The 20,245-nt window shown below is 35.5% G+C and overlaps 1 protein-coding gene across 13 annotated transcripts in view; it reads left to right on the top strand.

The window, feature by feature from the left end:
* RAVER2 (ribonucleoprotein, PTB binding 2) overlaps positions 1-20,245 on the top strand; it is a 105,917-nt gene that overhangs the window by 34,100 nt on the left and 51,572 nt on the right. For all 13 annotated transcript variants that reach the window (XM_004311177.4, XM_019919448.3, XM_073788831.1 and 10 more), the window contains 3 exons: positions 671-1,140; positions 3,529-3,720; positions 10,917-11,043. In XM_004311177.4, the coding sequence (XP_004311225.2) occupies positions 671-1,140; positions 3,529-3,720; positions 10,917-11,043 (789 nt within the window). The remainder of the gene's footprint in view (positions 1-670; positions 1,141-3,528; positions 3,721-10,916; positions 11,044-20,245) is intronic.

Here is a 20,245-nt window from a genome sequence, read left to right as displayed (position 1 = left end):
TTGGGGGGGTGTTGTTGTACCAAAGATTCAAAGTTAAGCTACTTGTCAATATCATAATAATCCTGTGATCTTTTCATACCATATTGTTCATCCAAAAAGCATACCAAATTGTGTGTGTGTGTTTGTTGTTTCAATGTAATTAATTTTATTTTAAGGAAACATATACATGAATTGGAGAATTGTCTTCCTCTGGGCATTTTGGTGTCTTTTTGCTCTGCCTTTGTTTTTTAGGTTCTTGTTATCAAATAGGGTCTTTTAGAACTCTCTGAGAAGAAATAAAAGTTCATCAAATTTTGCATCACGTGTTAACTGAGGAAAAATATCAAGTCTGTATGTAGTTTGAAAAGATTACCCACCCCACCCCACCCCCAGAATATTGTGGTATCTTAGAGTGGAGCTCCTAATATAATTTGTGTACTGTTTGAGTTACTGGTCGTGAAATTAGTTAAGTGAGGGTGTCAGCATTTAAAAATAATGAAATAGAATAGAAAATATGAGTGCATTGCACATGATAGAAGTGTTATCTCCTGATACTTTTGTTTCGGAAATATATATATGTATGTATGTGCTGAGGCACAGGTATAAAATGTATTTCCTTACTGTGGGTCATGGTCAGAAAAGGTTGTAAACGCTGGCTCAGAAAACTCTCGTTCATTTTATCTTCTTCCAGCTTTTGTTACATTATTGAATGGAGAGCAAGCCCAGAATGCAATTCAGATGTTTCATCAATATTCATTTCGAGGAAAAGACTTAATAGTCCAGCTCCAGCCAACAGATGCTTTGCTATGTATTACCAACTTGCCCACTTCTTTTACGTTAGAAGAGTTTGAAGAACTTGTTCGTGCTTATGGAAATGTCGAGAGATGTTTTCTGGTCTACAGTGAAGTTACTGGCCATTCCAAAGGCTATGGATTTGTGGAATACATGAAAAAGGACTTCGCTGCAAAGGCTAGATTGGAGCTATTGGGTAAACAGTTGGGAGCATCAGCTGTCTTTGCACAGTGGATGGATGTTAATCTCTTGGCCGCAGAGCTCATTCATTCTAAGTGCCTTTGTATAGATAAACTCCCTAGTGACTACAGGGATTCAGAGGAGCTGTTGCAGTTTTTTTCCAGTATCCATAAACCTGTGTTTTGCCAGGTATGTATTTTTAAGTCATCATTTGCAATATTTAAAAATATCTGCATATGTATCTGCATGCACTCACGTATTTATTATACCTATGTAAATATCACAATGGATAATCTAATTCTAATTGAGTCTGTAATGAACACTTTAATATTATGGTAAATTTTATTTATTTATTTTGGTAAATTTTATTTTATTTATTTTTGTATTTATTTTTGAATTTTATTTTTTTATATAGCAGGTTCTTATTAGTTATCCATTTTATACATATTAGTGTATATATGTCAATCCCAATCTCCCAATTCATATGATGGTAAATTTTAAATCCATCCCTTTTGCTGATGGGCCAAACTATATTGTCTTTATATAATTATGTCTTAGCAAACCCATCACTTAACACATCCACCTTCTCATTCCATCCACTCTTGAACCATTCATGCATTGATCCCTTTATCCATCCACATTTTGTTTATCACCTTCTCAGTGCCAGACACTATATTGCTAAATGTCGGAAATGTAGAGAATAGAAAGATACTCTCTTAATACCGCACAAGTTTGTGGAAGAGACTGACAAGTAAGCAGATAATTGTAAATCCTGTATGAAGACTGATACAATGGAAAATAGAAAAGTGTTATGAGGTGTAAAAAGAATGCCTTATTCTATCTTAATGGGGTCATGGTAAGTGAGACATTTAGAGAAGATCCTGAAAACTGACAGCACCGGTAAGAATTTTCAAGCACTTTGAGTTAAATTAAATATGTTCTACTAAATAGGCAAAAATATATACTGTATACAACTGAGAGGTTATCTAGTCTAGCTTTCCATCTCGTAAAAAAAAAAACAAAAAACGTTATAATAATTGTGAGTGATCATTTAGCTTCTGTTAAAATGTTTCAAAATAATGGAAAATTCACTAGATCACAAGTCAGGCCATTACATATTTAAATGGCTCTCATACTGAATGTAAATATTCTTTAAAACTGCTGATGCTATGGAATTAAAATGACTTTGTCTTTTGAAAGACTTAAAATGATAGTGTCATTTATTTGGCATGAAGGTTATAATGAACCAGGAATAATAAAAATATTTTAGAAGTTTTCAAAAGGTTAATAAAGCCACTTTACAATGCCTTTATCAGTAGATCTGTTAAACTCAGGCTGTCTCGCTTGGTAGGTTGACATAGACTATATGGAAGACACAGTCTTCTTACCTCGTGGTCAGAAGGGATCAGATTACAAATCTGATTTTAAGATTTGGTTTGGTTAAAAGGAATGAGGTTGTAGGAGAAATGTTTGGAAGAGGTAGATATTTTTCCTTTCTCCCATGCGAATGGAAGAAGTTTTATGGAGGAAAAAAATATTTGAGGGCAGTTTTAAAAGGAAGGAAGAATGTGAAGAAAAAATAGAAATTCGGTCTACTACACAAAAAGCTTCAAAAATAAGAAAAGAAACTAAAAAGGACTGGAAAATGATTTAATTGTAGTATCAATTTATGGGATGCCAAATTCAAATAGAAGTATTGTAGATGTGTCTTCTCAAAGACATACGAAGCTGAATTTTATCACATTTATCACTTTATAGCATCAGTGTGTTTAAGATGATTCAGACATGTTCAACACTTAGAAATTTTTAGTGTCTTATTTTGTTCTTACTTTTGCTCTAGAAACTTTTTAGTGTCTTATTTTGTTCTTACTTTTGCTCTTTGTACCAGTCTTTACAGATCCAGGACTTTAGTATCTTCTTTTACACTCTTACAGGTGGGTGACTGGAAATAAATTGAGTTCTGCATTGCAGGAGTTTATTTAGGGCACATTCAGAAAAAGGTTGTGTCCTGAATATGGTATTTTAAACAAACCTGGGGCACAGTTTTCCTAAATAAGGTTTGCTTTGGTATACTTGACCAAATTCCTGGGATCTGCCTAAAATATTGAAATAACCTTTGAATGTGGTTCCTTCTACCTTTCTTCTCTTGATAATGCAAATGTTATTTTACATAGATATAAGATCCAGTAATTGTTCAGCATGTTTCATCGTCTGCGTATCTGGTGACTTTATTTTAAAGAAAGTTTTAATTATTGTGTCCCATATTTTTCTATAAATTATCAGTTATATATATAGCTTAATATATAGGGACTATTATCATTTGAACATTGACTTTTAAAATAAATCAGAGATTCAAAGAAGTAAAAAGAAACCGGACAGAATCTTACTTTTCCCATCTTCTAGAAGGACTGCATCTACCCAGCTAGTAAACTTTTATTTTCAGAAGGAAAGAATACATTATTTTCACCAGTATCATGCTCTGAGACATTTGTCCTTGAATTTTTAGATGATATACTTGTAAATAAGTATTTCTAGCTAAATATTAGAATTCCCTTTTTAATAAATGTATCACATCAGCTTGCACAGGATGAAGGTAGTTATGTTGGTGGCTTTGCGGTGGTTGAATATAGCACTGCAGAGCACGCTGAAGAGGTTCAACAAGCAGCTGATGGTATGACCATCAAGGGAAGCAAAGTTCAAGTTTCCTTCTGTGCCCCGGGAGCACCAGGGCGAAGTACATTAGCGGCATTGATAGCAGCTCAACGCGTGGTAAGTTTGTTCTTTTTTTAGGATATAAAAAAATTCAAGTAGTATTTTAATCTATCCAAACTAGTCAATCATTGATTGGACCTTCATTATATTTTTATTATGTAAAGATACCCTTCTTTTTTTTTTGACTGGCTAAATGGTACCTCTGCCAGATCAAGCCAGCAGTCAATACAAAAGAAGAAACTGTGTTTCATAACGTGTATTCATCTCAAGAAAAAATTTTGAGGAAATTTCATTTATTCAGTAAATGAATTCCTGTTCTGTAAGTTTTGTGTGCAAGGTGCCCCCTTTTTCAGTGTTCATAAGTATCCGTAGTAGAAGTCGTGGGAGGTGGAGCCTCATTTTTGTGCACGTGGCACGGTTGCTGAGTTTCCAATTCTGAATACATCTAGTCACCCACTTTTGCAGGTGGTACACCCTGTCCTCTTGGAGAAAAAGAAACAACTAGGTGGCGTGGTGGCCTTACAAATGTCTGGCATTTGTTTATAGCTGATCCCCCAGCAAAACTAGCTATCTCTCATCAGCCACTCTTTTCCATTTTCTACAGTCACTCTCTCAAATCCTCACTGTTTTCCTGTCTCTGTCCTTTCTATCCGATGATCATGGCTCCTACTTTATAGAAATATAAAGGCCGTGTGCTGGACTCATTCGTTCAACTTTTCTCACACTCCCCCAGAAAAAGTGCCCCCATTTTTTCTCTTAAATAGCATTCATTCCATAAGTACTTTTTGGGTACCTACTGCATGCTAGGTATGTTAGAGATGTTTAGGATTCATCAGTGAACAAAACAAAGATCCCTGTTCTCTCGGAGGGAGGGCTGTGCCTCCCCCTGCCAAAGCAGGGGCTCATGCCCGTGTCCCCCATCCTCAAGGATCTTCATCCTCACCTTTCTCCTTAACTTTCACTTGTTCACTAGCTTTATCCCATCTGCTTATAAATACACTCAAATCATTTCCTTTAAAAATCTTCTCTAAATACGAGCCTTTGTAATACTTTTCCCTCACAGCTGGAACTTCTTGAACAATTAGGTCCCACTCGTCACCTTTTCTTCTTTTCTCATTTCCCTCTCAGTCCAATGCAGTCTAGTTTCTGCCACCACTATTCAGGTGAATCTGTTCTCTTTAAGATTAACAGGAATTTCTTAATATTCAGTCGAAAAGGTACTTTTCAGTCTTTCTTTGCCTGGTTTCTTTGGAACATTTAAAACCAACCTCCTGGGACTTCCCTGGTGGTCCAGTGGTAAAGAATCCACCTTCCAATGCAGGGGCCATGGTTTCGATCCCTGGTCTGGGAACTAAGATCCCATATGCCGTGGGGCAACTAAGCCCACGTGCCACAACTACTGAGCTCGTGAGCCTCAGCGAGCGAGCCTGCGTTGCCACAAACTACAGAGCCCACTCGCCCTGGAGCCCGCGCGCCACAACTAGAGAGAAAAGTAGTGAAAGATCCTGCATGCCTCAACGAAGATCCCGTGTGCCGCAACTAAGACCCAACGCAGCTAAGAAAAATAAAAAATAAGGAAAATAAATAAAATAAATATTAAAAAAAAAATAAGACCAACCGCCTACTACCTTGAATTCTGCCTACCGTTTGTTTCCTACCTGTCTAACCGTCCCGCCCCTTTCTTCTCTTTCCCGAAGGGCTGCTATCAGTAGGCTTCTGTATTTGGCCTCCTCACTTTCTTCCTCTTCAGCACTCCAGTGGTTTTAGTTATTGCCTATCAGTGATGATTTTTCCAAGCATATAGTTTTGGACCCAATTGCTCTAAGCACTAAATCTGTATTTCCAAATGATATTTAAACAGCCCCTTTTTATGTTATATAAATAGTTCAATTTCAACATTTCCAAAAGAAAACTATTTTTCTCTGGGACCTGCTTTTCTGTGTTCTGTAATATCTATGTATGGCATCAGTTCATTCAAACTAGAACTGTCTGAATTAAAAACTCAGTTAATCATGATTGGTCTTCTTCACCTCCTCCCTAGATCAAGATGTCGAGAATATTAGCAAATCCTTTCAGTTCCACCTCCTGGTAACCATTAAATCCTTGAGACTTGTCAGCATCTTTGTCACTTTACTCAGGATCTCATTTTTCTCACCTTGATGGCTCGAATAACCTGCTCTGTGGTTGCCATGTCGTTCATCTTCCCCATTCTAACCCATCTTCCACGGTGCCACAAGAGTGATCTTTCTCATCCTCAAACCAGATTATGTCATTCTCTTGCTTAATATTCTTTAATGCGTGCATTAAGTTCAGTTCCTTACCATGGCATACAGGGCCCTTCGTGATTAGGTATTAGTAACAGTGAGGAATCTTAAATTTTTCTCAGTCTTAAAAGTAATGTGCTGCATTGAGGTTTTTTTTCTGTAGGTTCTTGGTACATATCCTTTATCAAGTTTTCTGATTTAAAAAAAATCATAAGTAGGTATTGATGTTTATCAGAGTATTTCTGCAACTATTGCGATAATTTTATGTGATTTCTCCCTAAGTTCATTAATGTGCTGAATCCAATTGATAGGTTTTTCTAATATTACACTATCCTTATGTTGTAAATCCTAATTGATAATGATTTTTTTCCCTATGCAGTTTGATTTTATTGGATAATGTTTTATTTGGTATATGTGCAAATGTGCTCATAAGTGAAAATGCTTAAATTTTTGGGTACCATTTTTACTTAATTTTGGAATCAAGAGAACATTGACCTCATTAAATGATTTACATATTTTTCTCCCCCTTCTCCTTTTCTTTCCATTTCCTGGATCAATTTGTATAAAATCGGGGTCATCCGTTCTTTGAAAGTTTGAGAGATCTCAATCTATGAAACCGTGTAGACTTACTCCTTGAGCCTCTTCCAGAAGGAAATCATTGATTACCACTTAAGTTTCTTCTGTGGATATTAGGTTTACTAGTTTTATTTTTCTCTGTGTGCTATATGTGGCATTTGATTATATTCTACAAATTTATCCACTTTGAGTTTTTAAATTTATTGGCACATAGCTATTTATAAAATTTTATTTAAAATTGTCATGTCTAGTCTCCTCTTTTTATCGTATATTTTATTTATTTGCATTTCCTTTTTTTCCCTTGATCAGTCTTGCAAACTATTTATTTTGCCTTTTAAAGAAACAGCTTTTGTTTTGTTCATTATTTCTCTTTTTTCTATCTTTCGCTTATTCTTGCCCTATCTTTATAACCTCCTTGCTTCTTTCTTCTTTGGATTTACTCTTCCCACCCCCCACCCCCACCCATCTTTAATGTTATCCGTGGTTAGCTCCTCTGTTTTCAACCTAGATTGTTTTCTGATGAACATAGTTAAAGTAAGCTTACTTCTATAACTAATGCTATACCTATGTGTCATAAATTTTATATTATGAATGTTTCAAATTTTTGTTATGATTTCCTTTTAGCTTAATTATTAGTTTTTTCTTCCAGTTTATACCCACCTAGGAATTTTTAAAAGCTATTCTTCTGATATAGATTTCTTTTGAGATATAATTGATATACAGCATTATGTTAGATTTCAAGTGTACAACTAATGATTCAGTATTTGTATATATTGTGAAATGATCACCACAGTAAGTCTAGTTAACATCTGTCACCACACAGAATCACAGAATTTTTTTTTCTTGTGATGAGAACTTTTAAGATCTACTCTCTTGGCAACCTTCAAATATGAAGTAGGGTATTATGAACTGTAGTCATAGTCACTGTGCACTACATTACATTCTCATGACTTGTTTCTCTTATAACTGGAAGTTTGTACTTTTTGACCCCCGTTACCATTTCACTCACCCTCCACCCCCTCCCTCTGGGAAACATCAGTCTGTTCTCTGTATCTATGGTTTTGGTTTTGGTTTTGTTTTTAGATTCCACACATAAGTGAGATCATACAGTATCCATCTTTCTCTGCCTGACTTATTTCACTTAGCATAATACCCTCAAGGTCCATCCATGTGACTACAAATGGCAAAATTTCATTCTTTTTTATGGCTGAATAATATTCCATTGTCTGTATATATATACACACCACATTTTCTTTATCTGTTCATCCATTTTTGGAAACTTAGGTTGTTTTCATATCTTAGCTATTATAAATAATGCTGCAATGAACATGGGGTCCATATATCTTTTTGAGTTAGTGTTTTTTGTTTTCTTTGGAGAAATACCCAGAAGTTGACTTGCTGGGTCATATGGTAGTTCTATTTTTAATTTTATGAGGAACCTCTATACTGTTTACCAACACTTGTCATGTTTTTTTTAACTATACTTTTTTCCTTTGTTTTCATTTCCCATCTACTATTGGATAAATTAGAATTTTCTTCTTCTGCTTCGAGAGTGAGATGTTCTATTTTATCCTACTGGTAATTGTTCCTAACTTACTAACACCCCTAGGTTGATCAGTATCTCTTCCTTCCCACTTAGTTCATTCTAAACTCCATCCTGCTTCTTCCTTCTACCCCACCTACCACCATATTGGGAGTACATAAAGTACATTTTTACTTTAGGGTTGCCTTAATTTTTTTTGGGGGGGGGTGCACTGCACGGCTTGCAGGATCTTAGTTCTCCAACCAGGGATTGAACCCAGGCCACGGCAGTGAAAGCACCAAGTACTAACCACTGGACCACCAGGGAATTCCCAACCTTAATGTTTTTGTTTTTATGGTCCTGGCTTTTGTATACAAGATTAAAATTAACTGTGATATTATAAACCCTAATTTCCATGTATCATGTAATATCATCATGCATTTATTCTCATTTCTCATTTTCAGAAAGGGTTTCATGTAGTAAAAACTTTTTAGACTGTGTATGGCTGGGAATATTTTTTATTTCTTTTCCATATTTAATAGCTTAGCTGAATATAAAAATCTAGATTCAAAGTTTTTTTCCTGCAGCACTTTGAAAATATTAATTTGCTGCCTTCTTAAATCCAGGGTTGACGCTTTGAGAGTGAAGATGATATTAATCTGCTTTTTTCTGAGATATGTTCTTCCTCACTGGAAGTTTTTAGTATTGGGGGGGGGTTTGATGTTCTTAAATTTCACACCAAAAAAATGTAACCAGGTGTGTGTTTTTCTATATCATATTTGGAACCCTTTCATTTTGTGGTCTTTAATTTTTCTTTAATACTGGGAAATTCTCAGCCATTACTTCTTCAAAGATTCCCTTTTTTTCCCTAATCCTTCAGGGACTCCTATTATATAGATGTTAAGACTTCTAGTCCCTTCATTGCCTTGGTTTTCTCTCTTGTTTTGTTTGCATTTTTCATTACCATGTTTTACTTTGTTTGTATTTCCCTCTTTATCCTCTGCTCATGTATTCTGGGAAGTTTATTTGACCTGACCTTTCAGGTCACTTATTTTGTTTTTCAGTCTCATACATTCTACTGTTTAACTTATCTGTTGAAGCACAGAGTAGAGGTTAAGAATAATGCTTTATGAGTTTCTCCAGTTTCCTCACCTATAGAATGGGGGTAATAACACGAACCCTATAGAGTTGTTTTGGGGCATTAAGTGATCTAATCCATGTAACATGCTTAGAACAATGCCAAGTATATATAGTAAGTGAGGGCTGCCATTATTTTTCTCTAACAGTTGTGTTTTTCATACTTCTAATTGGTTGTTCTTTATAACTGCTTGTCCTTGTTTCATGTTACCAATAAAAATATATTATCTTTTTTTTAGGATGTCTGTTATGTTTAGTTAACATTCTTATTATTTCCTATCCTTTAATTCTGCTTTGTCTCTTATAGGTGCTTCAGTTTGTTGCCTTTAGTTTTTGTGGCTACATTCTCCCCATGCCTAGTTATTTTGTTCTGTGGATACATATCTCCTTTGGTAGGGGGTATGGCGGTTGGCTTCTTTGTATGTGAGTGTTTAGAGGTTGAGGGGCTGGAGATGGAGGAGGAGTGCTGAAGGCTGGTCTCAGCTAGGGTTTAGGGAAGGCGGGCAGGAACCTAGGGCTGAGAACCTCTGCCTTGACCGTCTGGCCTTGACCACAGACAGCCCTTTCCCACCCCAGCCAGGCAACCCTGCCCCTTAGAGCCTCTTAATCTCTTCTCCCAACCCTGCTCTTTTCCAGGTTCTGCCTTCCTTAATTATAACTCTTCCACCCTGCCCAGTGGGAGGAAGGAAGTAGAGAAGGTTGGAGGATGTGGGAAGGAAGTTTTTGGTGCCTCTACCTAGTGTTACATGGTCCCCACTGTCTCTGAGTTTGCACAACACCCTGCTGTTAATTCACTGCTCCCAGGCGGTCACTGGACTGATGCTGCCCTTTTCCTGCTTTTTCCTAGCCATGATCCCTAGGGGGTGATGTGGAGGAAGGCCCTTCCCCAAGGACCTTCCTAAAAGGCCCTTCCCCAAGCTATCCTGTCTGTGGATCCAGCCTCTCTCACACTCTTGAGGCACTACCTTGTGTCTGTCCAGGGATTTCTCACGGGTTTAGTGTCAGGTTCTCAATCCATCACCCTCTCCCTCTTAATGTCACAGCTTGGGATGAGAGAGGGAATCCAGTTGTCCTTGTCGGTTCTCCATTTTCTCCTGGTTGGAAGTTCATAGTTTTCATCATTATATTTTACATCATTATATTACATCATTCTTCTTCTGCTTTTACATCATTATATTAATATTCTCATCTATCAGGCTGGCTTTTAAAATCTGAGAACAACTTCATATATTTAGGAAGCTACCCAATGACATGTATGTAAAGCCAGTTCATCTTTGTCTCATATTAGAGGATTAAGTTAATGAATTAAAGACTGTTATTATAAGAAAAATGTTGCTTTGTAAGGCATCCCACATTATTAAACTTGAGATCAACATTGTAGTAAGGTTCTTCTACAGTATCAAAATATTCATCCTGTGTCAACAGGTTACCTCCCTGTTAATAAATTCACATTCCCCTGATACCTTTCTACTTGTATGAAGAGATTTATCTGACTAAATCATTAGTCCTCTTAAAGCCAGTTTCTACTTAACTGAAACATTCTATGAGGATTTCAGTGTATGTTGTATGGTAGAATATCTTACAATTAGGAATTGTGGTAGAATGTATACAACAAGTATATAATATAAAGTAAGTTGTGGTTATCATAAAATAGATCTTATCAGGTGAATGAGAATTTCTGGAAAAAAGCCTTTACGGTTTCATCTTTGTGCTTATCCTTGTTCTAATGTTTTCTATTTCTGTATTCATCAAAGATGCACAGTAATCAAAAGGGCTTACTTCCAGAGCCAAATCCAGTGCAAATTATGAAAAGTTTAAACAACCCTGCCATGTTACAAGTTCTTCTACAACCCCAGCTCTGCGGGCGAACTGTTAAACCAGGTAAACTTCATGTGTGCTGATTAAACGTAGAATGTTGGCATGAAGTTAATTGTGCTGTTTTACATGAAAAACACACTTAAATTAGTCCAAGAATATTTATTTTTTCTAGAATTTATCAGTGAATATATAAAATATAATTTATTTTAATTAATGATCTGAGGTGAAAATATGTTTTGACTGTTTTTGATAGGGACAAACTGCTTACGGGTTTCCTGATTTTTTTTTTTTTAACTATTAATAAGTATTAAATATTAAACCTTCAGTTTAGTTACTGGTTGACATGAATTTGTAAACCAGGTAACACATGGCTTAATAAGGTAATATTTAATATACTACACTGTTACAGCCTATGTTAACAAAGGATATGATACTTTTCTACGTAATATTTTTGGCAGAATTACTTTGTTGGAAAGTGTTAAGGTCTGTTTCCTCTCTGCTCTTTCTTTTTCATTGTGAAATTGTTCCACTTTTTAGAAAATGAGAAAAACATCATTTTCTAAGTATTATGGAAATTTTTATAATATTGGCATACATTAAATATCTATTTAGTATTCATTGAGAAGAGTTTATTTACCTTTTGAAATGCACAACTGTGCATACACAAAATGTATGTTTTATCATTATGAGGAAATGAATGCCTATATTCAACACTAAGCTTTAGATTACAAATGTTTAGATTAAATATACTTATTCTGTTTCAGCTCCAACTGGTCTAACACCAGCTAGTATATTGCAATTCGGTTCTAGCACCAACTACCTAGAGTTAGCACAGATCCTACAAGTAAGGGCTTTGTCCCCAACAGGTCTGCCCCTACTTCAGACAGCAGCCGCAACTTCAGAGGTCCCCTGGTCACCTACACTTCTGACTAACTTGCTTCAAATTTGGGGGTTCCTGTGACCCCCTCAGGTTCAATAATTTGTTAGACTCACAGAACTTAGGAAAGCACTATACAGTAAGTCCCCACCCATACAAACGAGTTCCATTCCAAGAGCATGTTTGTAAGTCCAGTTTGTTTGTAAGTCCAACAAAGTTAGCCTAGGTACCCAACTAACATAGTCGGCTATATAGTACTGTACTCTAATAGGTTTATAATGCTTTTCACACAAATAATACGTAAAAAACAAACACAGAAAAATAAAGAAAACATTTTTAATCTTACAGTACAGTACCTTGAAAAGCACAGTAGTACAGTACAACCGCCGGCATCCAGGGGCTGGCATCGAGTGAACAGGCAAGAAGAGTTACTGACTGGAGTGGGGAGTGGGGGTGGGAAGTGGTAGAGCTGAAGGATCGTCAGCAATAGGAGATGGAGGGCAAGCTGCAATCTCACTCACGCCTGACGTTGATGGCGCAGGTTCTGGTTCCTTGCTGGATTCAATTCTACCTACCCTCTTGAAGAAACAATCCAGTGATGTCTGGGCAGTAGCTCTTTTTTTCTCGTCATAGATGACACGGTAGCACTGAATTGCATTCTGAGTGGCTGTTGCAACCTTTGTGTACCATTCTACGTTCAGGTCCTGTGCCTCAAAACTAACTGCCTCCTCAAATAAAGAAAATCCCCTTGCCACTTCCTGCGTCGTGAATCTCTTCGGTTCTTCAGTTACTTCTTCTTCCTCTTGTCTCTCTTCGTCCTTCCTCTGGGCCTCCAATTCCTGGCACTTCTTAGCAGTACCAGCTATGTCACTGCTGCTTTTACGCTTGCTTCTGGACATCCTGGGCTTGAAATAAAGATACTGTACTACTGTACTCCATACAGTACTGTACAGTAAAGTACACAAAAGCACAACCACTTGTAGAGGATGCACACACGTGATAAGGTACGCCAGTCACTGAACTAATTTACATGATTGGACATCTGAACACACATCTGCATCTTTGAAAGTTTGCAACTTGAAGGTTCGTATGTAGGGAACTTACTGCACTTATGATTACAGTTTTGTTTTAAAAATGTAACTCAGAAATAGCCTAATCAAGAGACTTAGGGCTTCCAGACTGGAAGGTCCTGACTGCAGAGCTTTTATGCTCTTTCCCCATGGAATCAGAGCACATCTGCCTTGCAGCACACATGTGTATTAATTAGCCAGAACTCCCTGCTGCAGTAACTTCAGTATCTAGAGTTTTTATTGGGGTTTTGCTATGTAGGCATGACTGACCATGTTATTGAACTCTTATCTCCAGTCCCCCTCCTCTCCCTGGAAGTCAGGAGGTTAGGCTGATATCATATGGCTCAAAGCCCTAGTCCTCTAATCACATGGTAGGTCTTTCTGGTATGACCAGTCCCCGTCCTGAAGCCATCTAGGGGCCCACACTGAGTCACCTCGTTAGCATAACAAAGACACTCCTGTCACTGGGAAAATTCCAAGGATTTAGAGTTTTCCTTCCAGGAACCAAAGACAAAGACCAGTTAAATTCTTTATTATACCAACAGTGTTCATATTAAGTACTTCATATAATCATCAATTATCTCTGTGTAGGAAGTAGCTTTAGAGGTGTCCAGCTCAGCCTACTATGCAGTCAGATATCCCTTCTACAATTTTAATGGTATAGAGATATCCTTTGTATGTCTTGACTACTCAAAACATAGAGCAGCTCATTATTTTCCAAAGCAGCTCTTTCCTGGTTTAACAAATTTAATTCCTAGGTTTTCCCTTGTATTAGATGGTGATTTCTATGACTTTTAGCCACTTATTCTAGTTCTTCCTATGAGGAAACACAGAATAAATCTACTCCTTCTTCCATAAGAAAAGCCTTCTAATGTTGAAGACAGCTATCATGAAACCTTAGTCATCTTTGATTTTCTTTGTCTTCTGTTCTCCAGACCAGTGGTCTCATTTTATTTATTTTTTGACTATGCAACTCTATCAGTAAAGTATATTTTTAGTAGAGCCCCAATATATACAGTATATGTATCACTTATATGTCAATTACATGAATGTACCTTTGTCAATCCATATATTAAGAAATGATAAAGCTTAATATTTTTATATTTTAAGATGAAAGTAAATACAAATAACAGTTCTCTTTTTTAAGAACAATTTATTTTTTTATTGAAGTATAATTGATTTACAATGTGTTAGTTTCAGGTGTACAGCAAAGTGATTCATATATATATATGTGTGTGTGTGTATATATTTTTTCAAATTCTTTTCCCTTATATGTTATGACAAAATATTGAGTATGGTTCTCTTTATACACCTCTTCTATTCTCTTTGTAAACTATGGCTCTGTATTTGACTTTATATAACATGTCATAGGATACGCTCTCTAGAGCACCCCCCGCCCAAGTTGTCCTCTTGTAAAGATACCTAGGTTGTCTGGGTTGCCCTGAAATATGGTGTACACAGATATGAATTATCCTATAGATGGGTTCTAATCAGCACAGAATGCAGTGGGATTTCCTTCCTATGATCATTATATTCCTATTAATGCAGTCCAAGTTTGTATCAGAGTTTAAAGAAGTATATTACACTCTTGTGTCTCTTAGAAAGTATAGTTCACACCTGGACTATCTTTAGTAACTTCTCCCCCAAATTATTTTTGTCTCATGTTTTCATCTAAGGTATGTATTCTCCACTCTGCTTTTCTACTCAGGTTGGTGTATGGCCATATGAGATTAGGCTTTTTTATTTTAGTGCTACTTTTACTGTTTTAAGAAAGATATATCATTATTACACTGGTAGCTTTTTCTTTGTTTGGAATGGCCAGTGAAGAGGGTTAAATACCTTACCTGAACGTTCACATGCAAAGAGACAGTGTATGGAAAGTTTCTTGGTGTTCAGGAAAGACAAGACCTTGTTAATCAATAAATTTCATTTGTTTTTCCTTTACTATGTTTTCTTTTTTTCCTTTACTATGTTTTTTTTTTTACTATATCTTAACTATATCCCTTACTATATCCTGAGCTCTTCACAGAGGCCTCTGAACAAACTAAAATAATTACAAGGGATCATAATTCCCTGTAATTTGTTTATATTATATGATACATATATACACAAGTGTGCCATATTTTACTGTGCTTCACAGATGCTATGTGTTTTTTTTTTTTTACAAATTGAAGGTTTGTGGCAACACTGCTTTTGTCAGATGATGGTTAGCATTTTTAGCATTTTAAATTGAGGTATATACATTGTTTTCTAGACATAATGCTATTGCACACTTAATAAACTACAGTATAGCATAAACATAACTTTTACATGCACCAGGAAACTAAAATAATTGTGTGACTTGCTTTACTGCAATAATCACTTTATTGGAGTGGCCTGGAACCAAACCTGAAGTATGCCTGTATGATATATTTGTATTTAAACCCTTGCCCAAACTTCTTTCTCACTGTATCATTTTTTCCAGTAACTGACACATATCTAGTTGTTTATTGCCTTCTCTTCCACTAGACTAGAGGAGGCTCCATAATGGCAAAGATTTATCTGTTTGGTTCATCTCAGGCATCTAGGACAGAACTGCTGCTTACAGTGTAAAGTACTTAGATATTGTTTACTGATTAAACTCCTTCCTTAATCTGTCTGTTGCACAACTTATACATACCTTGTTATATATGATCTAGTCTGTAAACTTTTAACTACTTTTCTGGTCTGCCTTCTTTTCTGTCTGATCTAATCTGTGCACGACCATCAGGTTGATTTTCCTCCTACACCTACTTATGCACGGCCGTCAGGTCGATTTTCCTCCTATGCCTACTTTATGTTACTTGAAGCATACTGATCTTTTCTCTTCAATCCAGACCTTCTAAATACCTTTAAAAAATACAGTATAGTGTAAATATTGTAGATTTCTTTCTCTCTGTCCTTGTGTGTGTGTCTGTTTTAAAGTTTAACTAGTATATAATTACTTAGAATCTAAATTGTATGTTTAACAGCTTTCTTGAGGTATAACTGTGGCACATTCATCTGCACATATTTAAATTGTACAAATTGGTAAGATTTAACACATGTATAACCCATGAAACTATCGCCATAATCCAAATAATGAACATATTCATTACTCTCAAAACTTTCCTTTTGTCTCTTTGTAACCCCTCCCCCCATCCCCAGGAAACTACTAATTTGCTTTCTGTCACTATAGTTTGTATTTTCTAGAAATTTATATAAATGGAGTCACACAGTATGTACTGTATGGCTTCTTTCCCTCAGCTTATTATTTTGAGATTCATCCACGTTGCTGCATGTATCAATAGTTTTTTTTTTTCGTTTTTAATGCTGAGTAGTATTCAGTTCTACAATTTCCATTTTCATTGATTTGTTGAACATTGGGTTATTTCCTGTTCGGGGTCATTACAGATAAAATTGCTGTGAAGATTTGCTTCTAATCTTTATGTAGACTTATGCTTTCATTTCTCTTGGATAAAGACATAGTTGTAGAATGGCTGGGTTATATGGTGGATGTATGTTTAAGTTGTAAGACACTCTTCCAACTCTTTTCTAATGTGGTTGAACCATTTTACATTCTCACCATCAGTGTCCAGGGCTCTAGTTCGTTCAGTATCCTCACCAACATTTGATATGTTGATCCTTTAATTTTAGTCTTTCTATTTGGTTTATCGTGCTGTCTCATTGTGGTTTTAATTTGAATATTCCTTTTGACAAATGATTTTGAACATCTTTTAATGTACTAATTTGCCATCTTTATACCTTCTTTGTTAATATATCTTTTAAGATATTTTATACATTTTAAAATTAGGTTGTTTATCTTCTTATTAAGTTGTTAGGGTTTTTTATCCTAGATACAAGTGCTTTATTGGGTATATGGGTTTGCAACCACTCTGTAGGTTGTCCTTTTATTTTCTTAACAATATCTTTTGAAGAGCAAAATTTTTTATTTTGACAATGTCCAGTTTATTATTTTTTGTTTTATAATTCATACTTCTTGTGTCATATTTAAGAAATCTTTGCCAAATTCAAGGTCAGTAAGATGTTCTTATATATTTTCTTAAGAAGTTTTATAATTTTACCTCTTAAGTTTAGGTTGATGAATGATTTCAAGTTAATTGTTATTTATGATATGAGGTAAAGGTCCAGGTTAATTTTTTTTTACAGTTGTTCCAGCATCATTTGTTAAAAAAGATTATCTTTTTTCATTGAATTTCTTGACACTTTTTTCAAAAATCAATTGACCATATGTATATGGCTCTATCTCTGGACTCTGTTTCTATTCCATTGATCTAAATGTCTGCCTTTATATCAATGCTACATTGTCTTCATTATATTACAGTTTTATAATAAGTCCTGAAATCAGTTAGTGTAAGTCCTTCAACTCTGTTCTTTTTCTCTTTGTTTTGCCGATCCTAGGTCCTTTGTATTTGCATATAAATTTTAGAATCAGCTGTCAATTTCTATGAAAAACGTCTGCTGGAAATTTGATTGGAATTGTGTTGAATCTGTATGCTAATCTGTGCAGAACTGACAACAATTTGCCATAAGTGTGGTATATCTCTCCGTTTATTTAGGTCTTCTTTAATTTCTCCCAGCAATATTTTGTAGTTTTCAGGGTATAAATCTTACACGTATTTTTTCAGATTTATCCATAGCATTTCATGATCCTCGATACTATTTTTTTATTGCAGTGATTTTCTGAGGCAGAATTCAGAGTCAGTAATTCAGTGGCATTTGGTACCTTCACAATGTTGTGTAATCACCAACTCTGCCTACTTTCAAACATTTTCATTATCTCAAAATAAAATCCAGACCCATGAAACAGTGACTTCCCATTCCCTCCTCTGTCCAGGCCCTGGCAACAACGAATCTGCTTTCTGTCTTTACACTTTTGCTTAGTCTGCATGTTTCATATAAACAGAAGTCGTTATGTGACTTTTGGTGTCTGGCTTCTTTCACTTAGCATGATGTTTCTGAGTACTGTAATGTGTATCAGGACTTCATTCCTTTTTTTGGCTGAGTAATATTCCATCGTATGCACATAGCATGGATGGACATTTGAGTTGTTTTCACTTTTCGACTCTTGTGAAGAGTGTTGCTGTGAATATTCATGTACAAGCATTTGAACATTTGTTTTCAGTTCTTTTGGGGTTATATTCCTAGAACTAGAATTAGTGGGTCATATGGTTATTTTATGTTTAACTTGTTAAGGAGCTGCCAAGCTGTTTTCCACAGTGGCTGCACCATTTTACATTCCCAAAGCAATGTATGAGGGTTCCAATTTCTCCATAACTTTATAGACTCTTGTTACTTTCTGGGTTTTTTAAATTATTATTAATTTTAGCCATCCAAATAGGAATCAACTGGCAACTCATCATGATTTTGATTTGAATTTCCCTAATGACTAATTATGTTGAGCATCTTCTCTTGTGCTTGTTGTCTATTTTTGTGTCTTCTTTTGGAGAAATGCTTAATCAAGTTCTTTGCCCATTTTTAAACAGGGTTGTGTGTCTTTCTGTTGCTGAGTTCTTTATATATTCTTGATACTATTTTAAATAGTATTACTTTTTAAATTTCAATTTCCTACTGCTTGTTGCTAGCATATACAAGTACAATTGATTTTGTCTATTTATCTTGTATCTTGCAGTCTTGCTTTCTATTTCTATCAATAGCAGTTATTGCCCTTAGGATTTTCTGTATAGGCAATCATGTCATCTACAAATAAACACAGTTTTATTTCTTTCTTTACAATATGTATACCTTTTATTTTATTTTCTTGCTTTATTGCAGTTGATAGAAATTCCTGAAAAATTTGTGCATTGAACTGATGAGAGTGGACATCCTTGCCTTGTTCCTGATCTTACAGAGAAAGCATTCATTCTTTTATTATTAAGCATTATGTTAGCTATAGTTTTTTATTCACAGATTTTCTTTTTCAAGCTGGGAAATTTTTCTTCTATTTTTATATTGCTGAGATATTTTATCATGATAATTGCTGGGATTTATATAATGCTTTTCTCCATTTATTGATATCATCAGTGTGGCTTTTTTATTTCTGGTCTGTTATCATGATGAATTATATTGATTGATTTTTGAATGTTAAACCAATCTTTCACTCCTACAGTAAGCCACACCTGGTCATGACATACTATAATCCTTTTTTTTTTTTGACCATGAACATCAGTGTTCTTTTCTTTTTTTTTTTTAAGACTATTTTCTTATACAGCAGATTCTTATGAGTTATCTATTTTATATATATTAGTGTATATATGCCAATCCCAATCTCCCAATTCGTCCCACCACCACCTCCACTACCCCCACTGCTCCGCTTTCCCCCCTTGGTGTCCATATGTTTGTTCTCCACGTCTGTGTCTCTATTTCTGCCTTGCAAATCCGTTTTTTTTTTAACATCTTTACTAGAGTATAATTGCTTTAGAGTGGTGTGTTAGTTTCTGCTTTATAACAAAGTGAATCAGCTATACAGATACATACATCCCCATATCTCCTCCCTCTTGCGTCTCCCTCCCACCCTCCCTATCCCACCCCTCTAGGTGGTCACAAAGCACTGAGCTGATCTCCCTGTGCTATGCAGCTGCTTCCCACTAGCTATCTATTTTACATTTGGTAGTGTATATAAGTCCATGCCACTCTGTCACTTCGTCTCAGCTTTATAATACTTTGTATATAAATTTTAGGTTGATAGTGTTGTTCAAGTCTCCTATATCCTTACTGGTTTTCAGTCCACTTATGCTATCAATTATTGAGGGGAGCAAGAGGCTCAATGGGAGACCTAGCCAAAATCTAAGGGTAAGGGCAGTTAGATGTGAGACTGTGGACATTTTCAGAATGTTTTAATTCTGGTTGTTGTTTTAAACTGGGAAATACTATATTCACTAAAAGCTGTGAAAAAATATTTTAATGTTTTATAACAAAATACAGTGACTGTCTGAAAAATGAGAGGAAGTGGTATTGAAATCTCTAACCATAATTGTAGATTTGTCTACTTTTCCTTTCAGTTCTAGAAGTTTTTGCTTCATATATTTTGAAGCTTTGTCATTTGGTCCACAGACATTTAAGATTGTTGCATCCTAATTGATGAATTGACCCCTTAATCATTATGAAATGACGATCTTTACCACTCTTTCCTAATAAACAGTATTTTCCTTTATAAGCAACTTATCCTAATGATCTAATCTTCCCATCATCTATCATTGAAACTGGTTCATTCTAAAGAAAGTGCTTTCTAATGGTCAGTTTTCCAAAGATGTAATGGACTGCCTCTGCAAGAAACAAAAATTTGGAACAAAGTTTTTAA

The sequence above is a fragment of the Tursiops truncatus genome, chromosome 1, assembly GCF_011762595.2.
Source record: "Tursiops truncatus isolate mTurTru1 chromosome 1, mTurTru1.mat.Y, whole genome shotgun sequence".
Classification (NCBI taxonomy): domain Eukaryota; kingdom Metazoa; phylum Chordata; class Mammalia; order Artiodactyla; family Delphinidae; genus Tursiops; species Tursiops truncatus.
Note: the sequence above shows the minus strand (reverse complement) of the source record. Positions and strands in the feature narration are given on the sequence as shown.